Source organism: Leptodactylus fuscus, chromosome 6 (assembly GCF_031893055.1).
Source record: "Leptodactylus fuscus isolate aLepFus1 chromosome 6, aLepFus1.hap2, whole genome shotgun sequence".
NCBI lineage: Eukaryota > Metazoa > Chordata > Amphibia > Anura > Leptodactylidae > Leptodactylus > Leptodactylus fuscus.
The window spans coordinates 23,653,593-23,668,200 of NC_134270.1; the positions used below are offsets into that span (position 1 = coordinate 23,653,593).

At 47.1% G+C, this 14,608-nt stretch overlaps 1 protein-coding gene across 1 annotated transcript; it reads right to left on the bottom strand.

The window, feature by feature from the left end:
• Window positions 1-123: 123 nt before the first annotated feature.
• On the bottom strand, window positions 124-14,211 carry SUZ12 (SUZ12 polycomb repressive complex 2 subunit). Its single transcript, XM_075279580.1, has 16 exons — window positions 13,953-14,211; window positions 12,022-12,068; window positions 8,384-8,448; window positions 7,848-7,916; window positions 7,713-7,762; window positions 7,554-7,639; window positions 5,162-5,393; window positions 4,311-4,410; window positions 4,123-4,228; window positions 3,658-3,835; window positions 3,039-3,130; window positions 2,784-2,927; window positions 2,385-2,542; window positions 2,064-2,262; window positions 1,896-1,975; window positions 124-1,631 (listed from the first exon to the last, which is right to left on the bottom strand). The coding sequence occupies exons 1-16, from the start codon at window positions 14,107-14,109 to the stop codon at window positions 1,283-1,285; spliced, it is 2,112 nt and encodes a 703-aa protein (XP_075135681.1). The 5' UTR covers window positions 14,110-14,211; the 3' UTR covers window positions 124-1,282.
• Window positions 14,212-14,608: the final 397 nt, after the last annotated feature.

Genomic DNA, 14,608 nt, shown 5'->3' on the forward strand with positions numbered 1-14,608 from the left:
ATTGAGATGAATAAAAGTTTATATTTTTGACTTTTCAAGGTCTCTCATCTGTTGGTTGCAGATTTGGGGCTACTTTGGCTGTGACGCTGGTGGTCATTACAGAAGACGCAGGACTCAGGGGGGCTTAATTTATAGTTTATTAGAAATGGACACGACAAAAGTTACAGGACACAGGGATCAGGACTAGAAGGGGGAGCAGGAAGCCGTCACCGCATCGTGTGCAAACATCGCCAGTCTAGCTACATGGAGCCTACATGTCTTTACATATGTGCAGAAAGGGGGGTGTGGGGAAATTAGGGGTTAAAGCAAAATATCACCAACTACCCAGAATTATCCCCAAAGCTGCAAAACCGGTCAATGCCAGAAGTCCATGGTGAACACTGCCCCTCCCCCACACTCATCATTAAATAGCATCAACAAACATCCACACGAGAGTCCCTCTTGCTTTATGTACAACTGGAGTAGAAGATTGTAGCCAATAGAAAAATGAGTGAGGACCGAGGCGTGGAGGCAGACGCCCCGAGCAGCAGGATTCCTATATAAATAAAGATCAATATTTGCTTTACTGAAAGATGGGTCTGGTCTGAACTAGAGGGGCAACCAGAGACCTAAATCCAGCGCCGGACTAGACAACCACTGGGAGAGAAGTCCAGAACAGGAGCTAGTGCAGACCTATACAATGACAATGGGCCCCTAGAAATGTGCGATACCACAGAGCTGGCCACCTCCGGGGGATGAGCGAGACACGGGGGAGGACGAGTGACACCCAGGGAATGCATGACACTGTAGATCAGCACGAGAGCCAAACCCCGTGCAGGACTGCAGTGTCAGGCACCATCCTGGACACCTTCAGAGCAAAGCGAAACACCACACGAAACATCCTGGAAAAGAGTGACCCCCCTCCCCCCCTGCAGAGCCACACACTGCACAGAACGCAGCTGCAGTACGGTCCACATACAGTTTATTTCATTGGGACATGTAAGTGGCCATACACATATTACCGTCATACAGACGTGACAAGAAGGTCACCAGATTTTAGCAGGAGGAGCCTGTATTTCAAGTTCACGTTGCCCCTCCCTAGACATTTCAAAGTAAAAGGAGGAAATACAAAGTTCATTTTTCTTTAAGAAAGGCTAAAAATAACAGTCTCTCCTGGAAGCAACAACAGAGGCGTAAAGAAACGTAAAAAAGTTGTGCACCCTCCAGCCTGTGAGGGGGAGCTGCTTGGTTTTGGGGGTGTATTGCTTTGCAGGGCGCCCTGGGGTGGAAGCTCGGCTTGTCCTCACAGACGCTGCTTTTTGCTCTGTTTGAGGGCCCCTGATGTGTGATCGTTCTCCAGCGCTCTCTCTTTGCCGTTGCTCTCGGCGAAGCCATTGGCTTGGTGCGTGCTTGTCTCGTCAGTCACCTCTTCCGCGCTGTAGCTTGGGGATTCGTCCCGCTCGATCTTGGACTGCAGGTCGCGCAGCTTGCACACGGCCCGGTCTATGGTGGAGATGCTGATCAGGTTGAAGTCGTGCATGCTCACCAGGTGCAGCATGAAATTTCGGCACAGGTTTTTCTTGATTATTTTGGGTCCATAGTTCTCGACAAATAACATACAGGCATGATTCATCTGATTGTCTGCAATGAACCTGCAGGAACAAGCAATAGTTAGTATGGCGTACTAGAACTGCAAGCCAGGGAACTTCTAACCCTAATAGGTTGTGTTGGTTTCTCAGAGTACATGGATAATACATCTAGTGCTTTGTAAGACTGAACACAGAATATACGAGCTGCTCAGCATTATAAACAATAGTCACCACACGAATGCTAAGCAGCCATGTTCATAAGTGATGGACTGCAGTGGGGTTTTTTTTTTTTTTTGTCAGGGATCTGTTTTGCGTCCTTCCACTCACCCGTGTTTCATGACGTGCAGGTTCCACATCTTCATGACTTCTTTCTCTCCTTCGTTAACATCTGAGAATTCTTCAATTTGCTAGAGAAGACAGAGACGGACACTAATAAGTGGTGGTGCCCCCTGCAGGCTAGAAGGCCTCCCCAGCGCCCCTTTACTACACACTCACAGTTATTGTCTTCTCCCTCAGCCACTCTGGGTCCTTCTCATCCTCACTGTCCACCTCCATCTCCTGGGGTCTTAGTGGAAGGCAAGTGTCGCTGTGGAAATACAACCGATTGTGGCCGCTGCTGTACGTTCGCTGCTGCTCCACTTCACCATCTTCAGACTCGTAGAACTCGGACATCCCGCCTTTTGTGCGCTTCGGCCTTGACAAAGGATTAAATGAAAGCACAATAGTTTGAGGCTCAGACTCCCGAAACCTATAGCAGCACCTCCCCACAATATAAAGATTACCCCCACACACTTATATAGGACCCCACTGCCTCACCTGCACACCAGGATGTGGGTTATTGGCGTCCTTTTCACAGGTCCATTGCGGCTGAAGGCAAACCCTGGTTGGCGGTGAATATCCTGAGGGTTCCCAGCGTAGGACCCATCGTAACACTCATTGATTGACACATCAATTCGAGCCCCTTTGGGATGATACTAGAAAAGCAGCAAAGATGAGACCTGAGCCCCCTCCATCCACCCCACAGAACCAACCCTAAAACAGGACAAGCCCACCATTTCCGTCTCAGATCTTCACGACGCTTCCTATACCCTCCTTATTCCCAAGCCCTGGGAGCCCCCTTGTTATACTTGGAATCAAAGCTACTTGGTCAGTTATAGGGGTCTCCCTATGGCTCTAGGGGTAGGGGTCTCCCTATAGCTCCAGGGACCTCCTTACCACGTAGTTGAAGATAAAGCGGCTGTGGCAGAGCTTCAGGTGTTTGAGCAGACTGTACAGCTTTCGGCAGTTCAGTGTGCACCATGGACAGTGCAGATCATCTCGCGCCTCCGTCTGCTGCCGTGTGTTATTATTATAAAGAAACTGCAGAGAGAACATTTCAAGACTTGAGAACTTGATTACTGAAGGAGGGGACAGCTAGAATTCTCAGGATCAAAGACCCTTGCACCCCCCACTCCACTAACACTCATGTACCTGGTAAAAGATGCGCAGTTTCTGCTTGGCCTCCGCAGACTGATCCTTCTCCCGCTTGTTCTGCACTTCTGAGGATGGGGTCTCCTTTACAGCTGTAAGTACAAGAAATGGTCAGGGAGTGGCAGAAGACACGGGTCCACCTGTGACCACTCACGCTCCAGCTCCCAGGACAACCAATCTTTAAAAGGGACTGACCCTATTAAAAATAGTGAAGTAAAGCTAAACTTAGCACAGGCCATTGTCAGGGAGGCCGGGAGAAGGAGGGGGATACAATGGGCCACCCCAAGTGTCTCACACATTAACCCCATCAGAACTGACAAGAATAGAAAGAAAAAAAAAAATCCTTCTAGACTTATCTGGAAACCAGACTAAGATTGGGTCCCTATAAGTGACAGCAAATAGGAAACAATGTACACATAGGAGCTGTGAAGTTATGTGCTCCCTCTTTGGAGCACTGATCTCTCCGCTCCTCTGAAGCACAAGACGTCACAACCACAATGCAGGAGAGCCTTGACCTGACTTCTATAGTGCTGCATTGACTGATCTCCTGGACAGAAAGATAAGGCATCAGTGACCAGGATCTCCAAAGAGCCACCCATCAGGCACACTGCACCCTCACCTATTGTCTGTGGGGGCTTCACAGCCACAGATCTGTGCTCCTGGGGGGCGCTGTCCGAGTTGCGGGTAGCCAGAGGTTTAGCAATTGGTGCTGTAGATTTATCTGTAGAGTCGCTTGTCCATCGAAGGTTAAACTGGAGGGTGGGACCCTGGGAGAAGGTCTCGAATGGAGGCAGCCGCTAAAGGGAGACAAAAACCAGCAGTCAGTGAGTGACAGGTCCGACAGCAAACTGTGGAACCAGATCAATCAGTGGGACTCTGTGGAGCCCATAATTACATAATAGACTGTGGTATATCCAACAAACACGTCTGCTAAACCAAGTCAGAACTGCCAGAAGGTTCCAGATCTAGTTGAGTGATCTGAGCCGGGATCTGTACAAGGTTCTGCTCAGTTGGACACAGATTTAAAAAAAAAATAAAAATTCACACAGAATGGGTTTACATATACACAGCAGTGTCGCCCCACCTTGCCATCTAGTATGGTCTCCCATGTAGCCCGCTTCTTGCTGACTGGACAATCCTCCATCTCCTGCATGGCCACTTCATACTCCCCATCCAGTAGCTGCAGACGCCTGTAAAGAGCAGAGTCAGTCAGTGATGGGCAGCAGAGAGAGAACAAGAATCAGGCGAGAACGGCAAAGTTGACAGCACTACCTGTTCTTATCGAACACCGTCATTTGCGCCACAAACGTCTTCTCCTCATCTCTACTGGAGGAGTTTCTTTTTCGTCTGGTTGGAGGATCGTCTGTGACCTCTACAGAAACAAAAGATCAGAATAGTGAGTGCAGCTCTGGAGTATAACACAGGATATAACTCAGGATCAGTACAGGATAAGTAATGTAATGTATGTACACAGTGACTGTACCAGCAGAATAGTGAGCGCAGCTCTGGAGTATAATACAGGATAAGTAATGTAATGTATGTACACAGTGACTGTACCAGCAGAATAGTGAGCGCAGCTCTGGAGTATAATACAGGATGTAACTCAGGATCAGTACAGGATAAGTAATGTAATGTATGTACACAGTGACTGTACCAGCAGAATAGTGAGCGCAGCTCTGGAGTATAATACAGGATGTAACTCAGGATCAGTACAGGATAAGTAATGTAATGTATGTACACAGTGACTGTACCAGCAGAATAGTGAGTGCAGCTCTGGAGTATAATACAGGACAAGTAATGTAATGTATGTACACAGTGACTGTACCAGCAGAATAGTGAGTGCAGCTCTGGAGTATAATACAGGATGTAACTCAGGATCAGTACAGGATAAGTAATGTAATGTATGTACACAGTGACTGTACCAGCAGAATAGTGAGCACAGCTCTGGGGTATAACACAGGACAAGTAATGTAATGTATATACACAGTGACTGTAGCTCTGGAGTATAATATAATAATAGGACGACAGTGACTCCACAAGCAGATTACTACACTGACCTGCATGGTAACTGTGAGGAATCTATACATTACATAGGGGAGCACTTCTATGGACATGGCACTTACCAATGTTCTCATTCGTCTCTCCATTGGTCAAGCCATTGAAGTCGCGGTGTCCAGGTCGGGTGACTCGGAAGAGCAGGGAGTAGGACTTCACCATGTGGCTATTGCTGGGTTCAAACTCATTGCTGGACACTGCCAGAGATGGGAAGTTGCTGATTTTCGAGTGGCTGAGGTCAGGGTTCAGAGGCACCTGCTTCTTGCCTGTAGGGATCTGTCTTATGGGGCAGCTGACATCCTGCACAGTAAACAAGAAACAGTTACACAAAATCCTAAACCAAACACTACCATGTCCATAAAGCAGAAGTTAAGTCAGAGGCAGGCACATGGTACACTTTACAAGGGAACACACTGTACAGCACCGGATTGGGAGAAGTGGGGTCAGGGGTACATGTGATGTACAACACTCAAGTGTGTGGGAGGTTTCAGAAGTGAGGTCAGGGGCGCACAGTGTACAATGGTGCTTGAAATTTTGTAAAGCCTTCAGAATTTACCATATTTCTGCATAAATTTGAACTAAAAGTACATCAGATTTCCACACAAGCTTATAAAGAGAACCAAAAAATAGACTGAAAATGGACCAATATTACATATAGCAATGGGAATAATAGCTTTTGTAGTATCTGGTGGGACCCCCTTATGTATATAAACATTTCTGGTAACTGATCAGTCCTACACATCGCATTGGAAGAGTTTTAAACCCTTCTTTTGTATAAAACAGCCTCATCCGTGTTAGTTCACATGGAACTTGGAGACAATTTAGAGGTGCATTCTGCCTCAAAAAAACACCCCCATATTTCAGCCAGATCCTGCCCCCCATTATTTTCATTGGATGCAGTGACAGACACTTCTCTTCTCTCATAACGGTGAGCACTAGAGATGAGCAAGTACTCAAGTTTCGAATAGCACGCACCCATAGGAAAGAATGGACGCAGCCGACACACAGGGGGTTAAGCAAAGTCTGCATGCCGGCCGCTTCCATTCATTCCTATGGGTGCGTGCTATTCGAAACGCAATTGCTCATGTCTAGTGAGCACCACTGCATTTGTGGCTATTCAGAGAGCAAATCAGCAGCAGAAAGCCAAAGCTTTGCTTCGACTGTCTGCACAGGGTCCACAGGGCCAGAACTTGAAGAGGTATCTTGGTGGTTCAATTCCTCTCCAAATTTCTCCATATAAACCTACCCTTAAGTTGGTGGATTTCCTCCCATGAACTGCTCACTTCAGGCCCTTCTACAATAAGTCTATGGGATCGAGGGCAGAATTTGGCTATTTCAAAACTAAACTTTCTTCTTTAACCATTCCTTGGTAGAACGACTAGAGTGTTTGGGGTCATTGCCTCGCAGCATGGCCCATATTCTCTTGAGATTCCTTTTGCAGACAGAAGACCTGACATTTCAGAAGGGTGGAAAGTAGAGATGAGCGAACACTGTTCGGATCAGCCGATCCGAACAGCACGCTCCCATAGAAATGAATGGAAGCACCTGTGACGCCGGCCGGCCACCGGCAAAGTCAGAGTCACAGGTGCTTCCATTCATTTCTATGGGAGCATGCTGTTCGGATCGCCTGATCCGAACAGTGTTCGCTCATCTCTAGTGGAAAGCCATCCTGACCGAGACACCGCAAAACAGAGCCAAACCCTGATGATACCAGATAGTATGGCAGATATAGGGAATTTACTATTATACATTTGTTCATTAGACTTTATGGCGGCTGCACTGCAGCAGAGCAGCTGTTTTACAGTGCATATTAGGAAAGGGTTAAAAACCCAACAGGGGTCACCCACACAGATCTGATTTCCATCACCTTCAAATTAACCGCTAAGCATTAGGTCACGGCCCCACGGGGCACAAAAGCTGCCTTTTCTGTCAGATTTTGATGCAGTTTTGAGCCAAACCCATTTATACATCTCCCTTCTGTTCACAAAGCTGCAGCCAAATCCACACACAAAAAACCAAAAACACACAACCGCCCACAAACTGCTTTTTCATGCTGTGGAGTTCCAGCCTAAAGGTTCACACGCTTGACTCATTTAGCTAATTTTGGAACGAGTGTGAAAATCTCATGACATTTTAGGTGAAATTTATACAGAAATATAAAGAGCACTGAAGTGTTCGCAGACGTTTTCAGGGGCAACACGGTGGCTCAGTGGTTAGCACTGCAGCCTCGCAGCGCTGGAGTCCTGGGTTCAAAAAGACAACATCTGCAAGGAGTTTGTATGTTCTCCCCGTGTTTGTGTGGATTTCCTCCCATGCTCCAAAGACATACTGATAGGAAAAATGTACATTGTGATCCCTATATGGGGCTCACAATCTACAAAAAAAAAAAAAAACAAAAAAAAAACGCTGTACAGCGCCTGGGGAAGCTGTGAGGACAGACAGGTTCAGTGGAGCAGTTACCTTACGTTTCTTGTGACACACCTTCACCAGCAGGACCTCCAGGGTGACAGAATTTTGTTCATTCTCAGAATTTGGAGCGGATTTATCTGAGGAAGACAAGAGGCGTCAGCTCCCCCCTGAAGCGACACAGAACCCTCCCCCATTACACCCCACACTTACCAATTTTATGGAAGAAGCCAGTGAACGTGAGCTGTAGGTGTGCAGATAGACTGCCGGGGAAGAAGAGAACATGGAGTCAGGATACAAGGAGATACAAGAGCCAAAACTACAACTACATGCTACGCAGCGGGTTACCAGTCCGTCTCATGCTCGCCCCTCATCTTCTCCACCCTGGACAGCAGGTCATTCACTTTAAAGGTTTTCCTGTAGGGATTATAAGAGGAGCACATGTAAGCAACAGAATACAGACAGCGAGGAACCGAAATCCAAAGTGTGGTAGGAAGATGGCACGCGATCTACCGTAGATTCGTGCTTCTGCCTTAGGTTCTGTTCACATTTGCATTATGGTAGCTGATGCAATGCTGGATCTGTCACAGACTTATAATAGTAGTATCCACTAGGTTCGGCTGTGACTGAGGCTCTGAGATGTAACCACCCAGGACTCCAAATTATCCCCATCCCAGCAAACCCACCCCGTTGCACTCATCACCTAGGCACATGGGGATTCACAAGACTCAGTTATTGTGCACAATCTGTAGGCCGGGGAATATTGTGTGACATGTGTGAAATGGATCTGGCAGCAGAGGCCGCACGCTCCACATGTAACAGGAGAGCGACGGCTGCATCGCAGGGAAGACGTCTCAACAACAACAAGCAGCCACACTCCTTACCTTCTGGCGTTTGATCGGGAGTTACGGTGGGACATATATGTGAGTGTCCGATGCAAGAAGATTGGCTGCAAGGAAAGAGACATACAATAAAGATGGAGGAAGACAAGGCTGCTAAAGAGGGCAACACAAGTACTTAACCTGCACAGAATATTTCTGCCTCCCATTGACTTCAATAGGTTTTTCCAGGCGGAATCCACCTGAACACAGCTTATGCAATTTTTTCCCCGCTAGCTTAAAAAAACAAAACACTGGGGGGGGGGGGGGGGATGAACGGGCGGAGATTTTTTTCAGACAGATTCCATGTCAAAATCTGCATGCAAAAACCCCCGTGTGAACAGATCCGCAATCTCATTTACAGATCCATTTATTAACCACTTCAATACCGGGCCAATGTCTGGTCCAGGATCAGACATTTAGGGTTTTTGGTAGTGTGGTTTTGAGGGCTGTAACATTTTTATCACATGGGTTTATTCAACTAATTTCTGTGGGTTTTTTGTTTTTTTTTTTATGCGGTTACACATAAGGCTTTATATATCCGGGAAAATATAAACAACATAGGAGGGAAATCAGGTTTTCTTTTACTTTAATAACAAAGTGTGCTACTAATTTTTTATTCTTTTTACAAAATAGTTTTTCCTCTCCGTTAAGGTAATTTTTTATTTTGTATGGTGCGTTTTAGTGGCGTATTATTTAAAATTATTTTATTTACATTTTTTTTTTAAACGTTTCTATTTTTTTCTTTGTATAGGAGACAGATTTCCTCTGTAACTGGGGCTGGTACATTTAGCCTTACATGCAGCCTCCTGCACTGTGTCTTAAGACTAAGAGCACTGATCTGGGTCCTGTACGACGGTGATCCTTGCGGATCATGTGACCGCTGGGTTAGAGGCCGAATCATAGCGGCACCAATAGCTGTGTATACAGCGCACATTGAGTCCTGTGTACACAGTGTTCAGGAAGGCAGGGACAGTAATAAACCTTCACTGCCTTCTCTCCGCCTGAAGTTACAGGAGCTCCATGATTTTGTGCAGCTGAGTTCTGCTTGGACATGCTGGTACGTCCTTGCAGAACAAGGCAAGCACCCTCCGAATGTATATACCCAATGGGTGGTCCGGAAGTGGTTAAGGCACTCACTGTGTGTGTATATATATATATATATATCTGCTCCTCTAGCCGAACCCTGTTCAGCTGTCTGCTCCATGATCGGCTGTTTGGCCTTATGCGACCCTTCTGTAAGTCTGAGCGCTGTTTCCTGTAAGGTGCTGGAATTATGTCCAAATCTGGACACATTAGGGTATGTTCACACAGTGGTTTCGCAGCAGAGTTTGAGGCAGAATCCACCTCAAAAAAATAAAAATAAAAAAGTCTCCCAAAACAAAACCTTGCTAGCTTTTTGTCTGCCTCATTAATTTTAATGGGCTTTGCTTAAGGATAGGTCAGGATGCTTATCCGCCTGCTCCACCTCTAGCTGATAAATAAAATCTACAACTCCCATTGAAATAAACGGGAGAGTTAGGAGGCATTTTTTGAGTCCGATTTTCTGCCTGCCTACGTGCATTTACCCTTAATGTTACTATGTGTGTGGACGTGCTCAACCGGAAACTGGATTCCACATCTAATGCTTGACTGGAGGGTCAAGTCTTTGGTCAAGCCCCTGCATTAGTGAACCCCAGTGACTGGCTGACCAGTAGCGCTCTCTACACTATAGTGCAGTACTACATGCTCTGTATACAGTATGTCTCCACCTGTTATTTTTGGTTGCACAGTGTATAGTTTTCGAACACTTTTTCATATCTTTTGTGTCATTTTGGGCTCTTCAGATTCAGTTAGAGTAACAGTTTCAGCTCACAATAGTTTCACCTTCTGCGATACCTCTGCTACCTGCGGCCCACAGGCGTCTATTATACATGTACCACCTGTCCCAATGTCCTGCTTTAGATCTGTCCTCTGGATGATTCCCATTTAGTACCTTTGTTACTAGTCCTAATCACCAGTCATTATTCTGTATATGTTTTCTGCCTGCCCTGATTTTAGCCTATTTCAGTTGTTCCCTGCAACTACCAACCTCGTGACAATTATAGGAGGTTATAGGCTGGCAAATCCCCAGCAGCAAAACCCAGGTCCCCATATGGGGGTTATAAGGTAAATAGCAGGGTACCTGCTTAGACTGCACCCTTAGGTCCATTCACACGGGGCAAGAGGGGGCGGATTTTGGTGCGGACTCCATGTCATAACCCGCCCCCTCACAATGGTGGTCTATGTAGACCGCTTGCGAAAAAAGAAACAAGCTGTCCTTTCTTCAGGCGGTGTCCACCTCGCAACAGCACCCTCCGGACTAGGCCCATTCGTTTGGGCCTAATCCGGAGCGGAAAGCCGCAACGGGATGCCGTGCACTGCACCGGCACCCCGTCGCGGCGATTGTGACGGAATATGATACGCGGAATCCCCATGTGAATGCAGCCTTAGAGGAGGCCCCAAGCAAAACTTGTTTGCTAGCACAATGAGTCCACAATCTGAAACCTTATAAATGGTGATGCATCTGCTGCAGGTCTCACGTGCTACACCAAGCCTATTCCTGCAATGTTTGGCTACCTACTCTAACTGTGATGTGACAGACTCTTCTCAGTCTCCGACCTTCATTAACTAATCCTAAACTATCTCCTCCATTCTCAACACTACACTAACCCTAACACTATTATCCTAAACTAACACTATTATCCTCTGACTGCCCTCTCTCTCTCCCCACGATAGACACCTCTTTCTGCCTGGGCTTTTTATGAGCAATCAGTAACCTGTGACATATAGTCCCTCACCATTATCTGCCCCGTCGTGCCATGTCTGCTTACACTAGGATCACATCAGCGCCTGAACTCCATTTTCAGGTTTCTGTCTTCTGCATGCAGAAGACGGAAACCTGTCATGCAGAGTGCGGCCGTAAGAGCCAGTAAGCATTTTATGCGCTCTGTGGCGAAAGCGGTTTTTTTTTTTTGTTTTTTTTTTTAAAAGCGAACACAGAGTATTGCATGTCCGACTGTGTTCAGTTTAAAAAAAAAAAAAAAAAAAAAAAAACAGTTTTGCTGTGGAGAGCATAAAACACTCACCGGCGCTCACACCCGGAGACTTTTCAAGCCCATTCAAATTAATGGGATTGAAACATGCCAGCAGGTTTCCGTCTCCTGCCCGTTTTGTGCAGGAAACAGAAACCTGCAGAACGGAGACCGGGCGCAGATGTGAACGAGCCCTTACAAGACATCATGTGTGAGCTTGTCTGGACTCAGATCATACGATCCTTTTCTAAAAGGGTTTCACATGGTGGCCTCCATTTAGGGCATTTGTATGAATCTGGACATTTTCAAAACTTCATCACAAACCCTGAAGTACACAAAGTGGTTTGCTCTTCTCTAATTCTACCTTAGCACACTCCCCTGACGTAGAGCCCCTCCCTGAATACTTGCATCTTAATACCCTTCCATATGTCTCACTATAGACGCCCCCAGAGAGGTCACCTCCCGTGTGTGGGGATGACTGCCACCAGGGGGCCGTACACTGGAAGAGGAGACTTCCCCCAGCTTGCACTGGACCCTACCAAGATATATTATCAGAAGGCTCTGCACATACAGTAGGGGGGCGCTACTCACCGCAATCAAATTCCTGGTCCTCAGAAAACGGTAAATCTGGGTGGGCTCTGGAAAGACAAAACATAAAATAAGGAGAAAACTCAAGACTCCGTACCCCCCAACACGTGACTCCATCATACACAGCTCCTATGATCTGACTAATCCGGACTAGGTTGTGGCCTTGGTTTAATGATATCACTGCATCTGGATGACAATGAGCAAATACTAAAGACAGCACCTCAGATGAGCCTTGTCATACCTCACACATGGCTGGAGGAGGCGTTACTGGCCAGGAGGTGTGAACACCCCTCAGATGAGCCACACTGCCCCTCAACTACACTAAACAAGAAGTCTCTGCTGATCAGGAGCAATGGCCATGACATCTCGCACACAGAGCTAGAGGAGGCATCACTGATAAGAGGTACAGATACACCTAGATGAGCCATGCACGGCACAGAACAATGGCCACTGGTCAAGCGGTACAAATACACCCTTACTTTACTGTATTTAGGGGTGATCTACCAAGTGCCCAGACACCTTGGAAAACTGTCAGCAAAACCCCTGTAGACAACCATGGAGCATCATATGGGGTGGGGTTGAGATACGCTTCCAGCAGACACCAACCCCTCTAAAAGCCAGAGAAGTGACGTCCATTGTGTCTAACACACACACAACAATCCTGGCGGCATAGACGTATGAGACATAGGTACATCACTACACATGAGGTATGAGGCACAGGGTGCTAGAGTCTACACTTGAAGTACACATCATGGGGTGCGCTGTATATCACTACATGAGGTACATGGCACAGGGTGAGGTCTATATCAGTGTACATGAAGTATAAGGCATGAGGTAAGCTCTTTCTCACTATAAGTTAGGTACAAGGTGAGCTCCATATCAGAGCACTTAAAGGGGTTGTCCAGGATAAACTAAGAATTAACCCCATCCCTGCCTAACTTTTAATTTACCTCAATTAAAAAAATAAAATAAATCTATAATTTCCCATAGGACCGCCCCAGGGACACTTTCTGATAATCCCCCACCCATCTATACTTACCAGTCTTCCTGTGCCTGAGAACAGCTCCTCCCCTTTCCTTTCTGCTAGTAGAGGGCAGAATAGCTGAGAGGGACGGGGGAGGGTGGGAAAGCCTAGAGAGGGGGAGGGGGTGCATGGAGGGAGAAAGGAGGGGGCTGGGGGAGAGGGAACTAGTGTGGAAGCGACTCCATGTAAACAAATGGAGAGAAATCCCTCCAAACACTGCTAAAAGTATATGGGGGCACTTATTAACCCATTACTGGCACCAAGACCTTTTTTTAAAAAAAATCTGCCTGGAAAACCCATTTAAGGCAGTGCAGGGTCAGCTATAGATCACTATACATGAGGAGCTATATACAACTATACATGAGGTATGAGGCACAGGGTCAGCTATACATCACTATACATGAGGTACAGGATAAGCTCTATACAGGGTGAACTATATATAACACTATACATGAGGTATGAGGCACAGAGTGAGCTATATACAACTATACATGAGGCATACGGGGTATATGGCATAGGGTAAACTATACATGAGGTACAAGGTGAACTATATTACACTATACATGAGGTATACGGCACAGGGTAAGGTCTATACAGGGTGGACTATATATACGACTATACATGAGGTACAAGGTGAGCTTTATAGGACTATACATATACATGAGGCACAGAGTGAGCTATATATTACTATATATGAGGTATAAGGTGAGCTATATTACAGTATACATGAGGTATACGGCACAGGATAAAGTCTATACAGGATAAACTATACATATGACTATACATGAGGTATACGGCACAGGGTTAGCTATATACGACTATACATAGGGTACAAGGTGAGCTGTATACGACTATACGGCACAGGACAGGGTCTATATCAATACTCATGAGGTACGAAGCTTATACTGACTCTCGAAGGCCTGCAGGAAGAGTTCATGGTCGGCCTGGATCTGCTCCATCTTGGGTCTCTTTACCGGAGGCATAGCCGCTCCTCCGCCGCCACCAGAAGAGGAGGGGGCGCCGAGGCCGGCCGGTCCGGAGCTGGCGCCGTGCTTTTGGGGAGCCATTGGCCTCAGCGCCGGGGCAGGAGAGACATCGGCGGGATCCCTCAGACCCGGGCGGCCGGCTCTACCGCGCTCTGAGCTCACACACAACTTGCCCCTCCCTGGTCCACCATTGGCCAGGGGGCCTAAGGGCCGCGGCGCTGATTGGCTCCCTCACACATCACTCATATCGCCCATGACGTCACCTGCGCGCCCGCACTCCTCTTCGAATTGAAACCGCGGGAAGAGGTCGTAGTGCAGTCTGGGAGACGGGGAGGAGCCTCAAGCTGACGTCACACGTCCTGGCCTGGCGTTTTTCGGTTACAGAGAGCGCCTATCTCACACACAGACACAGACGCTTCATCCTACTCCAAGTGGCGCAGAGAGTCACACATGGCTTAGAGTTAGCACAGTAAATAGCGCCACAGATTCTGCCTAAAATAAGTGGAGGGGAAAGTCCTGCAAGGAGAAACCCAGTGGACCCCATTATAGTCTATGGGGTCCAAGGTAAACCCTCTTTAAA